At 39.6% G+C, this 17,780-nt stretch overlaps 2 protein-coding genes across 6 annotated transcripts in view; both read right to left on the minus strand.

The window, feature by feature from the left end:
• The window catches only part of LOC117508307 (ribosomal protein S6 kinase alpha-3), a 166,082-nt gene extending 157,511 nt beyond the window's left edge, over positions 1-8,571 (minus strand). For all 3 annotated transcript variants that reach the window (XM_034168034.1, XM_034168045.1, XM_034168025.1), the window contains exon 1: positions 8,172-8,571. In XM_034168034.1, coding sequence (XP_034023925.1) covers positions 8,172-8,234 — 63 coding nt within the window. In that variant the 5' untranslated portion in view covers positions 8,235-8,571. The remainder of the gene's footprint in view (positions 1-8,171) is intronic.
• A 1,299-nt stretch (positions 8,572-9,870) lies between these two features.
• The window catches only part of LOC117508330 (pyruvate dehydrogenase E1 component subunit alpha, mitochondrial-like), a 41,133-nt gene continuing 33,223 nt past the window's right edge, over positions 9,871-17,780 (minus strand). For all 3 annotated transcript variants that reach the window (XM_034168083.1, XM_034168080.1, XM_034168070.1), the window contains 5 exons: positions 17,463-17,618; positions 14,561-14,632; positions 14,383-14,450; positions 13,948-14,056; positions 9,871-10,982 (listed from right to left, as the gene is read on the minus strand). In XM_034168083.1, coding sequence (XP_034023974.1) covers positions 10,818-10,982; positions 13,948-14,056; positions 14,383-14,450; positions 14,561-14,632; positions 17,463-17,618 — 570 coding nt within the window. In that variant the 3' untranslated portion in view covers positions 9,871-10,817. The remainder of the gene's footprint in view (positions 10,983-13,947; positions 14,057-14,382; positions 14,451-14,560; positions 14,633-17,462; positions 17,619-17,780) is intronic.

The raw sequence follows: 17,780 nt of genomic DNA on the forward strand, positions 1-17,780 counted from the left end.
GCACAACTAGACCATATCTTAAAAAATTTCTTCCAACACAAAACTCAACATCTGGCTACACACAAGCCCCACCATTTATTATTATTATCATCATCATCATCTATGCCTATATGCTGGAATAAGGGATAGAACTCTTCAAATTCATTACTTTCTATTTCAGTCATACTCACAAGTGAAATGTTCATCCACAGCCTTTAAACTGGCGATGTGTGTAGTTTATAGATGTTCATGAAGGCATTTTTTGGCAAAATCACAAAGAATAAAATTGCATGTGCCTGGCTAAAAGTCAATAGAAAAGACCGTTCAGGAACGGAACATGCGATTTGCTTTAAAAATATTGGCCAGTGAGCTATCCAGTGTTATATACAGATCAGTGGGCAGGATGCAAGACCATAGCTGAACTTCTTGTATCACCAGATGCTACAAGGGCCTATGGTGAACTCCTCTGCTGTGGATGCAAGAAGGGATACAGTGGAAAGTACAAATATTTCAAGGCAGAGCTTAAGTTTTCAGCTTAAGTTGCCAGCTTGTGTTTTCAGAACTAACATTGCATTTAACTATAACTGTAACCTCTTTTTTGTTGTCAATATGCCACTGCAGTTGTGTTTTCAGAGCTAGCATTGCATTTCAGCATTCACTGTAGCTGTGTGATCTCTTTTTTGTTGTCATTAAAAACAAACAAACAAAAAAAAAAACCCATTAGATTTCACTGATTTAGATGAAAGCTTTTGAAGATACACTAATCCTAATTCAAATGTTTGACATAATGGTGGAGCTAGAGGGAAGGTCCTAGGGTCACCAAAATCAGTAGACTTCAGCCTCAGTAGGCCATGAATGTTTCCAGATAATTTGAAAAGTATCGGATGAAATTTTTAACGCATTAATGTGAAAACTCTGCAGTGGCAGACTCGAAGGCAGTCAACGAAAAACCATAATATCCCGTCCTGACTCATTGTTTGGGGATATAAATAGTACCACTGCATTCCTCATCCTTAAAATTGTATGATTAGGCACCGGGATTAAGACTTTTGGTGGTCTAGAGCCTGAGCTTCTAATAAAACAACACGTTGCGGCTATTTTGGAAACTGACCACCTCTGTGATGTCCCTATAGCCAAAAAATTATCTTTAGGGTATGCTCGAACACTGTGCCAAATTTTATGCTTTTATTGTCAAAGTCAAGATTCATCCACATATCTGCTCCACTACTAAGCCTGCCACAATAATCAATATAAACATCCAGCAGAGTCAACTGCACAATTATATCAGGAAGTTTCCATCCAGAAAGTTTTGCGGAGTACATGGACTTGGATCAAAGTCCAATTCCACAGCTAGAGTGTGGGAAAATTTCGGACTAAAGTTGAATGAGCAAGGAGAACCCAAAGCGAACAAGCCGGTATGTCAACTTTACTTGAAAACAGTGGCAACAAAAACTGCCACTACAACCAAACTCAAAATGCACCTCAGACATGATCATCCCATCCAGTTTTCTCACCTGTTAACAAAAACTGCAGACCGATACAGAGAGACCCCCCCACAATCCCCTTACAGTTTGTTGCTAAGGATGAATTTGCCTGACAATGCAAATATAAACAACACAGTGCAAAATGGTGCACACATACACTGTTACTCATAAAGAGATGCAGCCATTCAACACAATTGAAAAAAAAAGTTTGAAAGGGTGTACTTGTATGGCTATGCTGTGTCATATCAGTGGCAAAATTTGTTATCGTGACAGGCAAAGACAGGATACCAGTTTATTGCAGGGCCACATATAGATAAACATTCACATGCACTCACTACAGTCAATTTAGAGTCACCAATTCACCTAACCTGAATGTCCTGTGGAGTGGGAGGAAGCCAGAGCACTCAGAGGAAACCCAAGCAAACGGCACAAAGAAAGGACCTTCTTGCTGTGAGGTAACAGTGTTAACCACTAACCCACCGTGCCGCCCCAGTTGTGCTGCTAACAGCACTTCCAAAATACATCATTCACATATCCATTTTCTATACCCACTTACTCCAATCAAGGATCACTGGGTGGGGGGCTGTCAGAGCCTATCCACTAATCATAGGGAGTGAGGCAGGGTACACCCTGGACAGGATGACAGTCTATTGCAGGGTCACATATAGACAGACAAACACATTCACACTCGCACACACTCCTACAGTCAGTTTAAAAATTCCAATAAATCTAACCTGCATGTCTTTGGAAGTGGGAGGAAACTGGAGCACCCAGAGGGAACCCACACAGACATGGGAAGAACATGCAAACTACACGTAGAAGGATCCTGGCAGATGACATGAAATGACATTCATATTTCTGTGTCTAGATTTAGACACAGAAATATGTGTCTAGTATTTAGTTGTATAACCACAGTTTTTCATAATTTCTTCACATCTGCGAGGCATTAATTTTGTTTGTTTGGAACCAAGATTTTGCTCATTTACTAGTGTGCTTTGGGTCATTGTCTTGTTGAAACACCCATTTCAAGGGCATATCCTCTTCAGCATAAGGCAACATGACCTCTTCAAGTATTCTGACATATCCAAACTGATCCATGATACCTGGCATGGCCCAACACCATAGTAGGAGAAACATGGACCCAAAAAGAACAATTTTACTCTCATCAGTCCACAAAATATTCCTCCATTTCTCTTTAGGCCAGTTGATGTATTCTTTTGCAAATTGTAACCTCTTCTGCACATGTCTTTTATTTAACAGAGAGACTTTGCGGGGAATTCTGGCAAATAAATTAGCTTCACACAGGCATCTTCTAACTGTCACAGCACTTACAGGTAACTCCAGACTGTCTTTGATCATTCTGGAGCTGATCAATGGGTGAGCCTTTGCCATTCTGGTTATTCTTCTATCCATTTTGATGGTTGTTTTCCATTTTCTTCCACGCATCTCTGGTTTGTTTGTCCATTTTAAAGCAGTGGAGATCACTGTAGATGAACAGCCTATAATTTTTTGCACCTGCGTATAAGTTTTCCCCTCTCCAATCAATTTTTAATCAAACTACACTGTTCTTCTGAACAATGTCTTGAATGTCCCATTTTCCTCAGGCTTTCAAAGAGAAAAGCATGTTCAACAGGTGCTGGCTTCATCCTTACATAGGGGACACGTGATTCACACCTGTTTGTTCCACAAAATTGACAAACTCACTGACTGAATGCCACACTACTATTATTGTGAACACCCCCTTTTCTGCCCTTTTTTTTTTTACTAATAGCCCAATTTCATAGCCTTAAGAGTGTGCATATCATGAATGCTTGGTCTTGTTGGATTTGTGAGAATCTACTGGTACCTTGTTTCCCATGTAACAATAAGAAATATACTCAAACCTGGATTAATCTTTTTAATCACACAGCACTACTATTATTCTGAACACTACTGTGTGTGTTATTATATATATATATATATATATATATATATATATATATATATAAAGAGGATCAACATGAGATATCTTTAATGCACAGCTTTCTCAGACTTGCAGAAAATGGAATTTAGTTCACATTTTGTCAACAGGCCTGGTTGTTCATTTCAAATTGGAAAGGCATTCATGAAACATTGAAAAATAGTAACCACTTTCTTTGACTAGCGCTAGTTTCCTGATCCTGTTTTAATATTGTCTATCCTTAATCACTGTTTCCTGTACTGGTAGTACCTCAAAATAATTTAACGATATATTTGAGCTGATCAACATGCAACTCTTTTCTTTGTACAAACACATAAGATAGTATTGAAATGTTGTTCACCTTCATGGAATCTTCCTGTCTAGCTGGAGCAACAGTACTGATTAGATGGTGACCCATGAAAATATCTTAGCTGAATTTAGTAATTATTCAGCATTAACCCAGTGTGAGAGTACACTGTACATGTAAAATACATTCGCGAATGCTAATTTTCAAGTAGATATTCAATATATTATTACTCACTGCTCTAAAACTGTTAGAGTGCCCATCACAAAACTTTCAGGGACGAATTAATACATCTTAAGGTACCTCTAGTAGAAATTTAAAAAAAAATTGAAGGTGACTTTTTTGGAATTTGCATTTGAAGTTTATAATTGGTTACAACATTTTTGTGGTGGATTTCAGAAGACAGGTTTCAACACAGACTTGTAGAGCTAGGCAAGACCTTAAATGACACCAGAACCAACTCTGTAGGTGCTATAGTTTCTAAGTTATAGCTATTTGAATTCGGAACTACATGCTAATTAGTCAAAAAGTTTGTTAGCGCCTATTTCACTAATTAGGAGTCCACTGGCAAAAATATTTGAGTTCTGGTTGTATTTTATATGTCCCAATCACTTCACAAAGTTTCATGTAAATCCAAGACGTGTCAGCAGATTCTCCGTTGAACTGACACGGAATGACCCATTGTGGATTTTGTGGATGTTGGAATTTAATATTGGAAAGCCCATTTGGTGTACATTTTACAAAAATACATACTCCTGACATTTGACCACATCTAATTTACCTTATGAAAAGTCAGTTCTGACAGGACTATGATCTTAAAAAAAATTTCCAGGGTACCCTAAAAATCTGTAGAATTGGAAACTATTGTTGGCAGAGGTTTGCGCACTACAACCGCGGTGCTCTCATTGCTTTTGTGATGTGTCACTCTGTGTGCTTAACATCAATAAAATAATGCTGTCTCCACCTGTCCAAGTAATTATATACACAAAGTAACCAACAATACAGTTTCCTGAGTTTCAACCTATATTTGTATCTTTGTGTGTGTGTGTGCCTAAAATGTAAATGTAGCCTCAGAGGAATACATGGCTTCTGTCCACCTCTTTCATCTGGGAATGCTTGAGCCATCTTCCCGTGTTCATTCCTCTTTGTTTGCGTATTTCTCTGGACAAGTGCAACCACTGTGCACTGAGTCAAAGAAAATGTCTTCAGGTCAAACATCCTACAGAAGCATCTTTTCCCCGTGAAACAACTTAACGACTTGTTCTTTTGTATGTGGGAGAGGGGGTTTTTGGAGGGTGGTTTTTTTTTGGTGCTGTGTTGGCCTAGAAAAAGCTAGTACAAAACACTCACTCCTCAGCCATCATACACACTTAAAAGACTCAGAGGCGTAACACAGAGGACAAAGGTCATTTTCACTTAGTGTCAGTCGGCATGTTCCTGTTTGGTTGATACAGGTGTGAAAAGGCAGTGTGGGGAAGCAGGAATGAACTTGTCAGGAGAACAAAAAAAATGTGTGAATCTGTTTTTTAAATCCTTCAGCCAATCATGAATCAGATCAGACTATTCACACAATGCCTACAAAGTTGCACACAGACACAGTATTTGTGACACCTCATATAGGAAGTAGAAACACACAGACATAAACACTTCCTGAATCATGCGGTTCCAGTGGTACCGCCTCCTGTTCCTCATTAAGAACAGTCTTCATTTCTTAAAGCAAGCAGGAATATTGTTCAAATTTCCAAACTTTTTATAAATTTCACAAAAATTAAACCCTAGCACTGTGAAGAACATACTTATTTTCCCTATAGCTGCCTGTATAGTGGGCATCATATTTATCTCCACAGTTCGCAGCTTAACTTGTTATCTGATGCTGATGTGAAGGTCGAGGTGGCAGTCTGATGTTGCGTTGGCAAAAAAAGTTGTTTTGATTGTTCTTGTGCATGAAACTTAATGGTCATCCGTCTATTCATGTCATCCTCACTGCATGTCATCTTAATCTGATGACTGTCTACAAAAGGTGGTAAGGATGGACAGTTTTACATTTTCCTGCTCAGAGAATTAACTCATTACTATCATCATGGCTGGTAATTTGCCATGACTTTATAGCAAGGTCACCCATTTGGGCTGTGTTTTCTTTGATTTGGCCAGTCACATTTCCTAGCATGACATTTACAGCAAAAGAGGTATTTATTTCCGCACCAACAGCAGTCTTTCAAGGCTTGCTGTAGTTCCATATCTGACAACAATTTCATAAGTAGAAATTGTGGCACGCTGCTGAGTTTATGCGATATATAGGGCTGCAACAACGAATCGATAAAATCGATTAAATTCGATTACGAAAGGCGTTGGCAACACATTGCGTCATCGATGCGTTGTGTCGAGCGATTATGGCGCCAGAAGCGACCAGTGCACAGAGCAGATCAGACGCTGTTTCGTAGAAGAACTACACACTTAGAATATGGCAGAAGCAAGTAGACAGAAGAAAGTCAAGACTTCAAAAGTGTGGGAGCACTTTACGTTAACGCAAAGACATTTGTTAACTGCAACATTTGCAAGTCGGACCTCGCATGGCACGGGAGTACGACGGTAATGATGCATCTCAAACGAAAGCATGTCGGAGTCATCAATGAGGAAGGGGAGAGCTCAGTGTCTGGGCAAGTTAAAAAATCTTTATTTTTGTTTAAGCAGTCATAACGTCTCAGTATGACAAGTCAGGCAGTGATATGAAGCTAGTCAGGCTCAGGCTGTCTGTACGCCTCCCAGAGCAGTGAGGTGAGGGGCAGAGTGAGAGAAAAAGAAAACAGTAACAGCACCGACAGTTTTTTATTAATGTTGTCAAAGTCAGACCATCGACAATAACGCTTGTCCGATTGTCCGGGACAAGTGTAAAATGTGATCAGACAAGTAATAGCTGTAAATAGTTGTCCAACCGGACAAGTGGCATTTATTTATTTATTTATTTATTTTGGTTTAAAACATTCAAATTCTTCTCACACAACTGGCTGCTCCCCCCCCCCCACCCCGCAGACAGAGAGCCGAGCAGTGCTGCAGCGGAAAAAAACTGCGTCAAAGTCTTTACATAAAACGAGCTCCAGAAATTCATTTATAAGCTTTATTTTACAGTTGAAAGCCTTCATGTTTCCAAAGTTTGCTGAGAGAGAGAGAATATGTGGGATGAGTCACATGTGTCATTGTGAAATGACCACAGTTTACACGTTATACAGAGAACGTTGCACATATAAGTCAGGCTACAGTTTTTGATTTAGGTTTTATGGTTAACTGGTTATGCTAATTGCTCATTTGCAGCAATAAAAATACCTCTTTTTTCACCATATATTTTATAACATTTATATGCTTCAATGTTGTTTTATGGCAACTCAGCACTTTGATAAAGCAATGCCATTTGAAATAATTATTTTTGTTCTTTATTATAAACTGTTTTATTATTTATTATTTTATATTTCAACAGCCAAGGGACATTTGACAATTTGTTGATTTTCAAGTATTTTAAGTTTTCAAATAATGTTCTGTTGTTAAAGTGATGGAAGGAGAGAAAAATTGTTTCCCTGGCACATTTTTAAAAAATTCCCCGCTAATTCGATTAATCGTGTCGAAACCCCATCAGCTTAATCGATGATCCAAATAATCGTTTGTTGCAGCCCTAGGGATATATGCACCTCAGTTTCCTTGGAACCCTTTTTGGAATTAACATTGCCATCTAGTGGGCTCAGAAAAAGTCAGAAAAAAATCATCTAGAGGAGGCCTTGTTTTGCCATCACATTATTGAAGAAATGCAAGGTCTGTCTGGGAGCATGCTGTAAACACGGTATCCTTCTTCTTCGTCTTTCGGCTGTTCCCGTTAGGGGTCGCAACAGATCAAACGTTTCCATCTCACCCTGTCCTCTGTATCTTCCTCTGTCACACCAACCACCTGATTTATTACTATGTGTTGTCATTTCTGTCAGTTTTTTTTAGATTAAATTTTCATTTTTCATTACAAAGACAGACAATACAGGTGGTTTCAACTTAATTTTCCAAACCACCTCGCGTGGAAAACGTATATTTTCTACAGTTTCCACGTTAATAAAACACAACAGGGAGAGGTTGCATAGATTTTTTTATTATATTGAAATTTTGTTTTTGATTTCAAATGCTAATTTTGTACAAAATATAATGTACTTTAACGCAACACTGTGTATTTTTTAGCCTGCGGATCTCCACCCAGATTCGTATTCGGCAATTCACAGAAAAGAATGTAGGCAATCCTGCTTTCTAGTACAATGCATTTTATAGTGTAATGCATTTTATACCGAATGGGCTGCAGCCTCAACTAGTGATGTAAAAAGTGGCTTTAAAGTCTCAATTTATTACTGCATATTTCCGTAGTTTTCTTACATGCTTCTCTTGTCGCATTTGAAGTGAGTTTTCAGTCAGTTTGACAAACTGTGTGTGTTCCGCTCACCTCTCCAGTCGTCCCCCCCAGTGCCATCTTCTGCCAGGGATCTGCCAGCTGAGCCAGAGGCATCGTTGCCTTCTTATCTATACTTTTACTTCTCTTCTGTTCCGACTTGTCCTCCTTCCACTCGACACTGTAACTCCTTTCTCCAGCCTTCTTCCCTTTTTTTTTTTCTTCTTCTTCTTCTAATTAAGGTTCGAGCCTGTTCCGAGTCGAACCGAACCTCCGCGGAACCGAACGAGCAACGTCTAATTCCGGATTTGCTGTGGCGCTGAGACCGCCCCTTCCTCAGCGGAGACGCACATGAGAGAAGCAGCGAAGAGGACGCCCTTTTTCGGAAACTGACTCAACAAACACATCTCCCATTCTTTCTCGAGCTCGCTCGCTCGCTCGCTCACTTCCGTTGTTTCCCAATATGGCGGCCGGTGTCACCTTACCTGTCCGTCAGACTGTTGCGTCACGATGACGTCACTGGAATAGGCGGGATTCTGAGGCAATAATAATAATAAAAAAAAACCATATTTCAGCAGAGGTTTGGGGTCATTTGCGTCCAAAAACACACGTTGACAAAAAAGTGCCGTCAACAGCAACACTGGTGAGTATGGAAGGATAAAGTTTTATACAAATTCAGCTAATGTTGATTTAAGCAAATACGTAAAAGACAAAATATTGACTGTTTCTCATAAACCACACTTCTAAAAGTTGAGTTACAAGGTTTGCTTGAAAAGTCACAATTCCATACTTGCAAGTTCAATTTTGATTTTTTTCCCAAGTAGCCCAATTATGATTTACATCAGCGCCATTTTTGCCCACAACCCCCCCACCACACACACACACAACAGGTGTATTAATTACATCTTTAAGTTAATTACACCTTGACAATTTTTTTTGTCATTATGACTTCCAGTTTTACTTAGGTCCACGCGGACACAAATCAATTAAGATCTTTAAAACAATGGATATAACAAAATGGTATCAAACCTTTGAACTGTTTCTGTTGTGATGTCTGGGACCCCCCCCTCCCCAACTTATTTTTAATGGAAAAACTTAAGGGTTCATAAATTCCAACCAGCCATTCAATTTTTTGGAGCGAGCATTCCTCACAAGCCAAGCTCATTCTTTTAATATATGTTTAGTTTACCATTTGTCATTTAATGCGTTTGCCGATCCAACTTCCACGTGCCTGTACAGCGCGTGCAGATACACGCACGTGTATACACACACACACACGCACGCACGCAGATACACGCACGTGTATACACACACACACACGCACGCACGCAGATACACGCACGTGTATACACACACACGCACGCACGCAGATACACGCACGTGTATACACACACACACACGCACGCAGATACACGCACGTGTACACACACACGCACACACACACACACACACACACACACACACACACACACACACACACACACACACACACACACGAGGATGCTCCAATCGGCTAACGTGGCCATGAGATTGCAGCGATTCTAGGTGGCACCACCTTTGATCAACTTCCTTCAATATTCAAGAAAGTTTCTAATTTCAGAAACTGAACCTTTTTTTGATTGTAAGTTTTAAATCTTAATGCAAATAGATTTAACTTTCCAGAAATAAATTAAGATGGGTGCGAAATATTATGATTAATGCGCAGCTTTATGTGGGCTGGATTACTTACCGTACAACAGTGACACCTAGCGTCTATAAGCAATTGTAAATTCGTTTTTTAATATGCATTTTACAACAGAAAACAAAATTAATCATACATTTCTGTTCACATCTTAACGTGCACCTAAATATTCAAGTTTTACATCTGTACACATTTATGGCGATTAACAGCACATTTTACGATTTAAATTGAATGCACAAGATGGATGTAACTCCAGCTGACCATTTTCCCCACTGATTTTCACAAACTGTTCCAGTATAGAAACTACTCTTGAACGTTTGGAGCGTCATTACATGTAGCAGCCAGAGAATTATACAAACTTTCCTAAAATGGCCATAAAGCATAAGGCAACACTGCTCAGTCTTCTCACTACGCACCTCTGCTAAATTGGACTTTCCTCATTTCACTTTGAGGAGCATTTTCTACCTCTAACATCTTCCTGTAATTAGTTTGAACTAAGCAATAAAGTGCATCTTGAATATGTTTTTGGTAAACTCTGCTCCTGCCCCCGAACTTGTGAAAGCTTAAAATCCAAAACAAAATACAAATTAAAAAAAATATAATCAAATAGGTAGTTATCTGGCAAAAAAAATGCAGAATAGCTTTTCCCATTTTTTGAGCACTAAATCACAATAACTCACCCCAAGGATGCTTCACAGGTCCTGTACAGTTACCCTCCTCAACCAACAGACATTTTTAATAATTTCTGGCATCGATGTATAGTGATAATAGTTCAATGCTGACAAACATTAATACAAATTAAACTTTGTAAACATATAAAAGACTAAATATATAATGCTGACATCTTCTGTCACAAAGCTGCATGCCCAAAAGTGCAGAATGCTGATGAGAGCCAGACAGGGACGTTGAAGGTTTGTGAGAGTTTCTTAAAATGTCACGGTCTTGGTGTCGTGGAATGAGGCTCTTTGTGATGAGTCAACCTTTGAATGTGTATATAACATTTGGCAGTTTTTGAGTATCTAGCTGACAGACTGCAGTTGGGCCCATGGGTGTGTCCCACGGACCTCCAGCGGCTGGTTGTTGGAGAAAATGTGGTTGCATAGATCCTCCAGTGGCGGCTCTGGATCAGATGTAGCAAACTGTGCAGCCTCCTCGACTTCCTTCCGAATCGCCACGTCAATTTCCTGACAGAAGAGACCAGTGGCTCAGATTAGCTCATCGAATTTCCTGAACAAGTAATGAGGTTAATTTCAGTCTTAAAAAAAAAAAAAAAAGTGCTAGAGAAAATAATGTTTAACATTTAGGCTAAGTGGGAACAGATGACCAAACGTGTGATGGGAGAGCGTCGTGTGATAAATTAAGAGGCTGCCAGTCCAGATGTAGGCCTAATTAGTGTCCAGACTTTGAGAAGCCCTGGCCTTGGGAAGTTATGTTATTTTAAGATAAGATCAACTTTATTTATCCCAAAAGAGACTGTTTTGCCAAGAGTACAGAACAGCAAACAGTGAACAGTTTTTTTTTTTTGGGGGGGGGGGGGTTACAATAAGTAAAATAAAATTACTCAGAGTGAGAGAGTATTTTGAGAAGTGATTACCAATTTTAATGGCAAAAAAAAAATAAACAAACCAAGAGTCAAGTTTATTTGTGGTTCTAAATATTAAAGTGTTTTCACTGACTTTTTTGTCTCTTCCACAACGTTATTCTTTTTTCATACAGCATCTGTTATGACATAGTATGCAAGGTGTAATCTGAAATTCAAAATATGTAATAATTCTGTGACATGCAGCCATTTATTATTTTTTTCTAGGTTTGTTTGAAATGAAATCAAAAGGCAATATACACCATTTACATATTGACAAACCGTCTCCATTAGTGACAATTTAATCATCTTAGACTTAGTCAAGCCTATATTTGGTGTATTTTTACTTGAAACCAATTTCATGAGACTGTCACATGCTCCTGCCATCCCCAGAGAATTACAGTTTGTTCATTATTTTTTCATCCTGTTGAGAATTTGTCGACTCTGGGATGGCTAAAATCGGGTTGAGATGGTTACCCTGAGATATGTATAAAGATGATTTTATTTTGTAAATAAATAAAACAAGAGTGCTCCAAGAGCACAATGCTCCCCCCTGGACAAATACTGCTTTGGCACAAGTGCTTGCTACATTGTGATAACATTTCAAGGTATGTGATAGTTGATTTCAGAATGCAGACACAAACTCATGAAACTGGCAGTATCTAGGTTTGTTAATCAAGGGCCATAACTCTGCCAAAATGTGTCAATCTTGTACAATATGTGTATTACCAAGCTATAGCAAGGAATTGTACGTTTCCCAAAATTCCTCCTAAGAGTGTGAGATGAGTTGACCCCAAAACGTGAATCTGCTGCAAATCGTGAATTATCCACAAATCAATGAAAATTTACGCAAACAGTAAATATTGAGGAACTGCTCATTTTGCTGCAATACGTGAATAAAATATCTATCCCACAAAAGGTGATCGCAGGTCTCACAAAATGTAAGTCGCAAAACGTGAATGTCATTCATGATGTATATTTTCCTTTCAGTTTAAGTAGTTTACGGATGTCAGTTTACAGATCAATTACTTCAGGAAATCTTGGATCGCAAACCCCATCTCCGCAAAATAAATAAACATATACACACACACACCATGGTCAGCGAGAATTCCATATCTAACTGGCATGCACTATTTTCGTGTATACGCACACGTAGTTTGGCGAGTTAAGTCACTCCGCTCTGGTCATCACCATAGCAATGCACAAATCAGTTGGCGCAGATCAGCTGTGTTTTGACAGGTGAATGACAAATGTGATAAAACATGGATTTCCAAGTGAATTTTAATATTTTTTGCCAAAATAAAAACATTTGAAGAATGGGAAGAGGAGGAGAGCAAACGAGAAGAACAGCAAAAGCAACGGCATAAAGATTTAACATCAGATGAACTGGGCAAGATTTAAAACGGGAAAGAACAACACGAAAAAAAGTTAACTTAAATATCTGTGTGTTAGCTCAACGTGTGGGACCATGGTATAAGTGGATTAAACAACTCAAAGCCATGCATTATACGGTTTGAATGCACTTCGTGGAGTAACACCACTCCTGGGGGGGTCACTACACCTAGTGAGGTGGGGAAGCGACCCCCAAGCGGGCTCTCGCTTCTGGTGTCAAGCGCCCGGCACCACCAGGCGTGACTCGCTCCGGGGACAGTGGCAGGAGGGGAGTCTGACTGGTACGATTTTGATCCTGCACAGCTGCGCAATTCATCATGTCAATGCATCCCACTTTGTCCCGCTAGACACCACATTATATAAAATAATTTCATAGCTGATGACGCATTTGCTCTCAGAACGTGGCTGATGAAGACATTCTCTCATCGCTCCCAGAATCACAGAGAAATGATCTACAGCTACAGGTTGTCTCATGCGCGTCTGCGGTGGAGAATGCATTTGGAATCTTGTCTCAAAGGTAATTATTTTTAATATTTATATTTTAATGAACTGGTAAGACAGGTGGATTTTCATTCCTTCTTATGAGTTAGATAATGTATCTGTAAAGTTATGTTTATTATAGGTGTAACATATCTCAATTTCAAGTTCAGATGTTCTCCGCACAGTGATACGCAATGTCACGCAGTGACATGCGGTGTTTTCGAACAGGTTGTGCATGTTCACAACTTCACAAAATTAATGCGTGCCAGAAGTTTTGAACATTTCCAAATTTTACTTTGTGCACTGGCACACAGCCACGCACAGTTTACGTGCGAGTAGAGGGGTCGCACAAAGCCCCGTGTTGCAGGTGATTCACGTTTTTGGCGTTCATTTCAGAACGCTTACACCGACAGACAGACGCTGCCATGACATAATCCCCCCTTTGGGTGATAAAATTGGAAGTTGTCCACAGCAACCCATAGATGTGCACAGTCAGGTGTCACTTTCAGAACTTCCCAGGCTCACCAAACTATCCTGCCCCCCCACACACAGTTTACTGTAACAACAACAAATGAATATCATTTGAGGGCTTGACAGGCATGACTTTATAAAATGTTAAAGCAACCTCTGTTACATTGTGGAATCCAAACCTGAGCGTTATGGCATTCGCCACTGAAAATGATCTGGGGGCTCCTCACCTTAAACTCCTCTGCAGATGCCATGTTGCTGTTGAGCATGCGCTCTTTCAGCATAGAGATGGGGTCATTCTTAGTGCGCACCTCCTGGATCTCCTCACGAGTGCGATAGCTACACAAATTCATAGCACAGGCTTTGGTTTAGAAATAATCATCAATGCACAAAGAACCCAAAAGATGCTGCATCTATTCTCATGTGCTGCTTATTCTCTGTTCACTCACTGCACTTAAAGGCCAGAAAATAACAAGACTCAAGCTATAACAAAAATGCACCGTTTGTGCTATGGGCACTGCATTTTTGGTTGTATTGTAGTGTGCGGGGTCATGAATAAATTTTACAGTCTGAACTCCGACTTCATCAGTAAGCGACAATACAGATTTATTTTACATACTAATACTTAAGAGCTGTAGAGCTCCAATGGGTAAGAGATCACCCACCTGATCCCTGGGTCACTCATGCTGTGTCCATGGTAACGGTACGTCTGCAGCTCCATCAAAATGGGACCCTGAAACAAAAAAATAAATGAGTTGTTTTCCAAGAGCAATTTTTATAGTTTGAGTTTCCCTTCAGAAGACTGATGCATTTTCCGCTTTGTGCAGTTGAACCAGCTTTCACCTTTCCAGCTCTGCAGTGGTCGACAGCGAATTTGGTTGCTTCCCTGACACAGAGTACATCCATTCCATCCACCTATTAGGACAGAGAAGCAACATCAGAATAAATACGGTTGCATTTATGAACATAACTGAATGCGTGAACAGGAGTCTGCCCAGTTGTGTGTGCACACTGTATGTGCGCACACAGCTGGGCAATACAAAAATATTCAGCCCCTTGGTATTTCACACATTTTTCAATATAAAAAAAAAATTCTAAAATTATCTTCCTTAAACTCAAATTCAACGCAAATGTCTACAATTTGATATAAATTAATTAAAAATATAAAAGCCAAGATGATGGTTTCCATAAGTAATGGAATGCTTTGATTTTCAGGTATATCAGTTTTATTGCCAGTTTGTTCAGACAAGTTGGGATGGATACATGAACATTTCCAAGTCACTGAATGTGTCGGATTTTATTTATCAGTTATGAAGAAATACAAAACAGTATGGCACTCTATGGTAAATCTGTGTGAAGTAGATAGTTCTCAAAACAGAGTGACTATGCAAGGATGAGAAGAGAGAGGAAAGCCACCAAGACAACCCAGAAGAAGTTATTGTACATGGCAAGTTTGACCACATCACCCCTGTCCTCAGATCCCTCCACTGGCTGCCCATCAAATACAGAATAGAGTACAAACTCTGCTTCCTCACTTATCAGTGCATACACGGAACCACCCCGCCTACCTCAGCGAACTCCTCACCCCACACACCGCCTCAAGATCTCTCCGCTCCACCACCACCTCACACTGCCTTCACCAACTCAGGACCAGACTCTCCACCATGGGAGACAGGGCCTTCCAGGCAGTGGCCCCTCGGCTCTGGAACTCCCTCCCAGAGACCCTGAGGGCCCCACAAAGTGTGGAGGTCTTTAAAAAAGGCCTAAAGACATTTTTATTTCAAAAGGCCTTTTAGATATTTTATCTTTTGAAATGGTTGTACAAAATCTGTTTTTAAAGTCTGTTTTTTAAATCTGTTTTTAAATCCTTGCTGTAGCACTTTGAGATTTCTTTGAAATGTAAGGTGCAATACAAATAAAATGTATTATTATTATGGTGCATGTTTTTCCATTTTGTTATACAGCTTCATGATGAAGTGGTATCGAGGAGGAGTTTCTCAGGTTCAGGTAACTTTATTTGTACCCGTAGGTAGATTTGGCTTGCAGCAAACAGAAAACAGAAAAAAGGCGTCCATGTTAGTCAACACAACAACAACAATAAAAAAAACACTAAATACTAAACAAAGAACATACACAAAACAAGTTAAACACCACCAAGGACTCACAACCTTAAAACCAATAAAAAGATGGTCAGCTTAAAACTAGTGTCCAAAGGGCAAATAAATAAATAAGTATATAAATATCTAAATATAACCATATGCAAACCTAAGATGTGTTCAGTTGCACAATTGCTGCTGGGACAAAACTACTCCTGTAGCGTTTTGTTCTACACCTTGGGACTCTAAACCTACGGCCAGAAGGTAGAAGCTGAAATTCATTAGCCAGGGGGTGGGAGTCATCAACTATAATGCAATTGGTTATCCGCTGTAATTGTTTAGTGTACAGGGACTCTAAACTCAGCTGCGATTCACCAATCAACCGACTGGACCATTTAATGATCTGACTCAGTCTGTTCCTATCCTTCAATGTCAAACTGCCAAACCAAGCCACCAAAGAAAAAGCTAAAACAGATTCAATAAAAGCACGACAAAATAGTGTTAACATGGTTCGGCCAATGTGAAAATACGACAGTTTCCTGAGACAGAACAAGCGCTGATGTCCCTTCCTACACACCGCCTCACAGTTTGCCTCAAACTTCAGCGAATCATCAATAATAGTCCCAAGGTATTTATAAGTTTTCACAATTCCAACTGGTTGACCATTCATTGTTGTGTTGCCAGGTTCCTTAAAGAGGACCTGAATGTTCTGCTACAATTAGCCAAAATGTACATCTGAGATGCAAGCCTAGATTTGATGTTTTGGTGAAGGAAAAGCCCAGATACTCGATTTCTGCCACTTGCATCTACAGCCTTATGGTGATTAATGTCGTATTAAATAAAAAAAAAAAAAAAAAAAAAAAAAAAAATGCACAATTGAGTTTTTGCATTGTTTCATAAGTGATTCAACAAATCAAAAACATTTAAAGTGGGTCCCTGTTTATCCACAGTATTTAAGTGGAGCACTAAATGAGATAAGTCAGTTGACTCTGTGCATTCACAGCTGCAGCAGCACTGTATGTAAATGTCAAAGAACAATGAATTAAGAGCAGAAAAAAAAACAATCAGTATGATCACACTAAAAAGGTTGTCAATGAAAATTTTTGTCAGTATTTCACTAAGACTGAACACTGCCACTTGAGCCTCTTAAAAATATGATTCACTGATCACACTTGGCCAGCAATCTCATTACAATGGTTTTTGGACTCACTACAGGCATGAGGATACCAAATCTAAGACGCCAAAGAACAGCCAACTGAGACTATGTGGAAAAACATCAAGTGTGATAACAGTGACCTTAAATCATTGAGCTGACAAATTCATAAGACAATTAATACTGCACTGACGATGCAGCCACTTCAGCTGCAGTCCTGACAGTGATTCCGGGTATCAGATGTTTGTCTGCAGTATCATACATGAGCATCAGACAGCTGCGTGCACGCCCACACCTGCAACTGCCAGGACAGACCGTCAGCCTCTTCCTGTTATAGTCTAGGTCCATCTGGACTAGCTGCAGCATATGATCCACAAAGACACACTGCAGCTGCTGCCCAAGACCCAAAGGTTTACCAAAAGACATGTCAAGACACACAGTGCTAGCTGCCTTTTTTTTATTATTATTATTTATTAAAAAGGTCTGGGCATCTCACTCTGATTCCTGGTATGAAGTCTCCTCTCTTGTAGTAGTCTGTACTTGCTGCAGCCCTGTCCACAGATGTACCCATGCCATATCTGTTGTTCTCACACACAAAGATACAGGGCAGCTTCCACAGGGCAGCCATGTTAAACGTCTCAAAGAGCTGACCCTGATTGGATCAGAGAGGACAGGAGCATGAACAATGCATCTGCATCCACTTCATCACCATAAAATTAAATGCATGATTTTATTATGTTTTTAAACACAGGCTTGAGTCGTTACACAGAAAACCATCTGCAGAGCAAATACTATGTGGTTACTTCCAGAATCA

Source organism: Thalassophryne amazonica, chromosome 1 (assembly GCF_902500255.1).
Source record: "Thalassophryne amazonica chromosome 1, fThaAma1.1, whole genome shotgun sequence".
In the NCBI taxonomy this organism is placed as follows: domain Eukaryota; kingdom Metazoa; phylum Chordata; class Actinopteri; order Batrachoidiformes; family Batrachoididae; genus Thalassophryne; species Thalassophryne amazonica.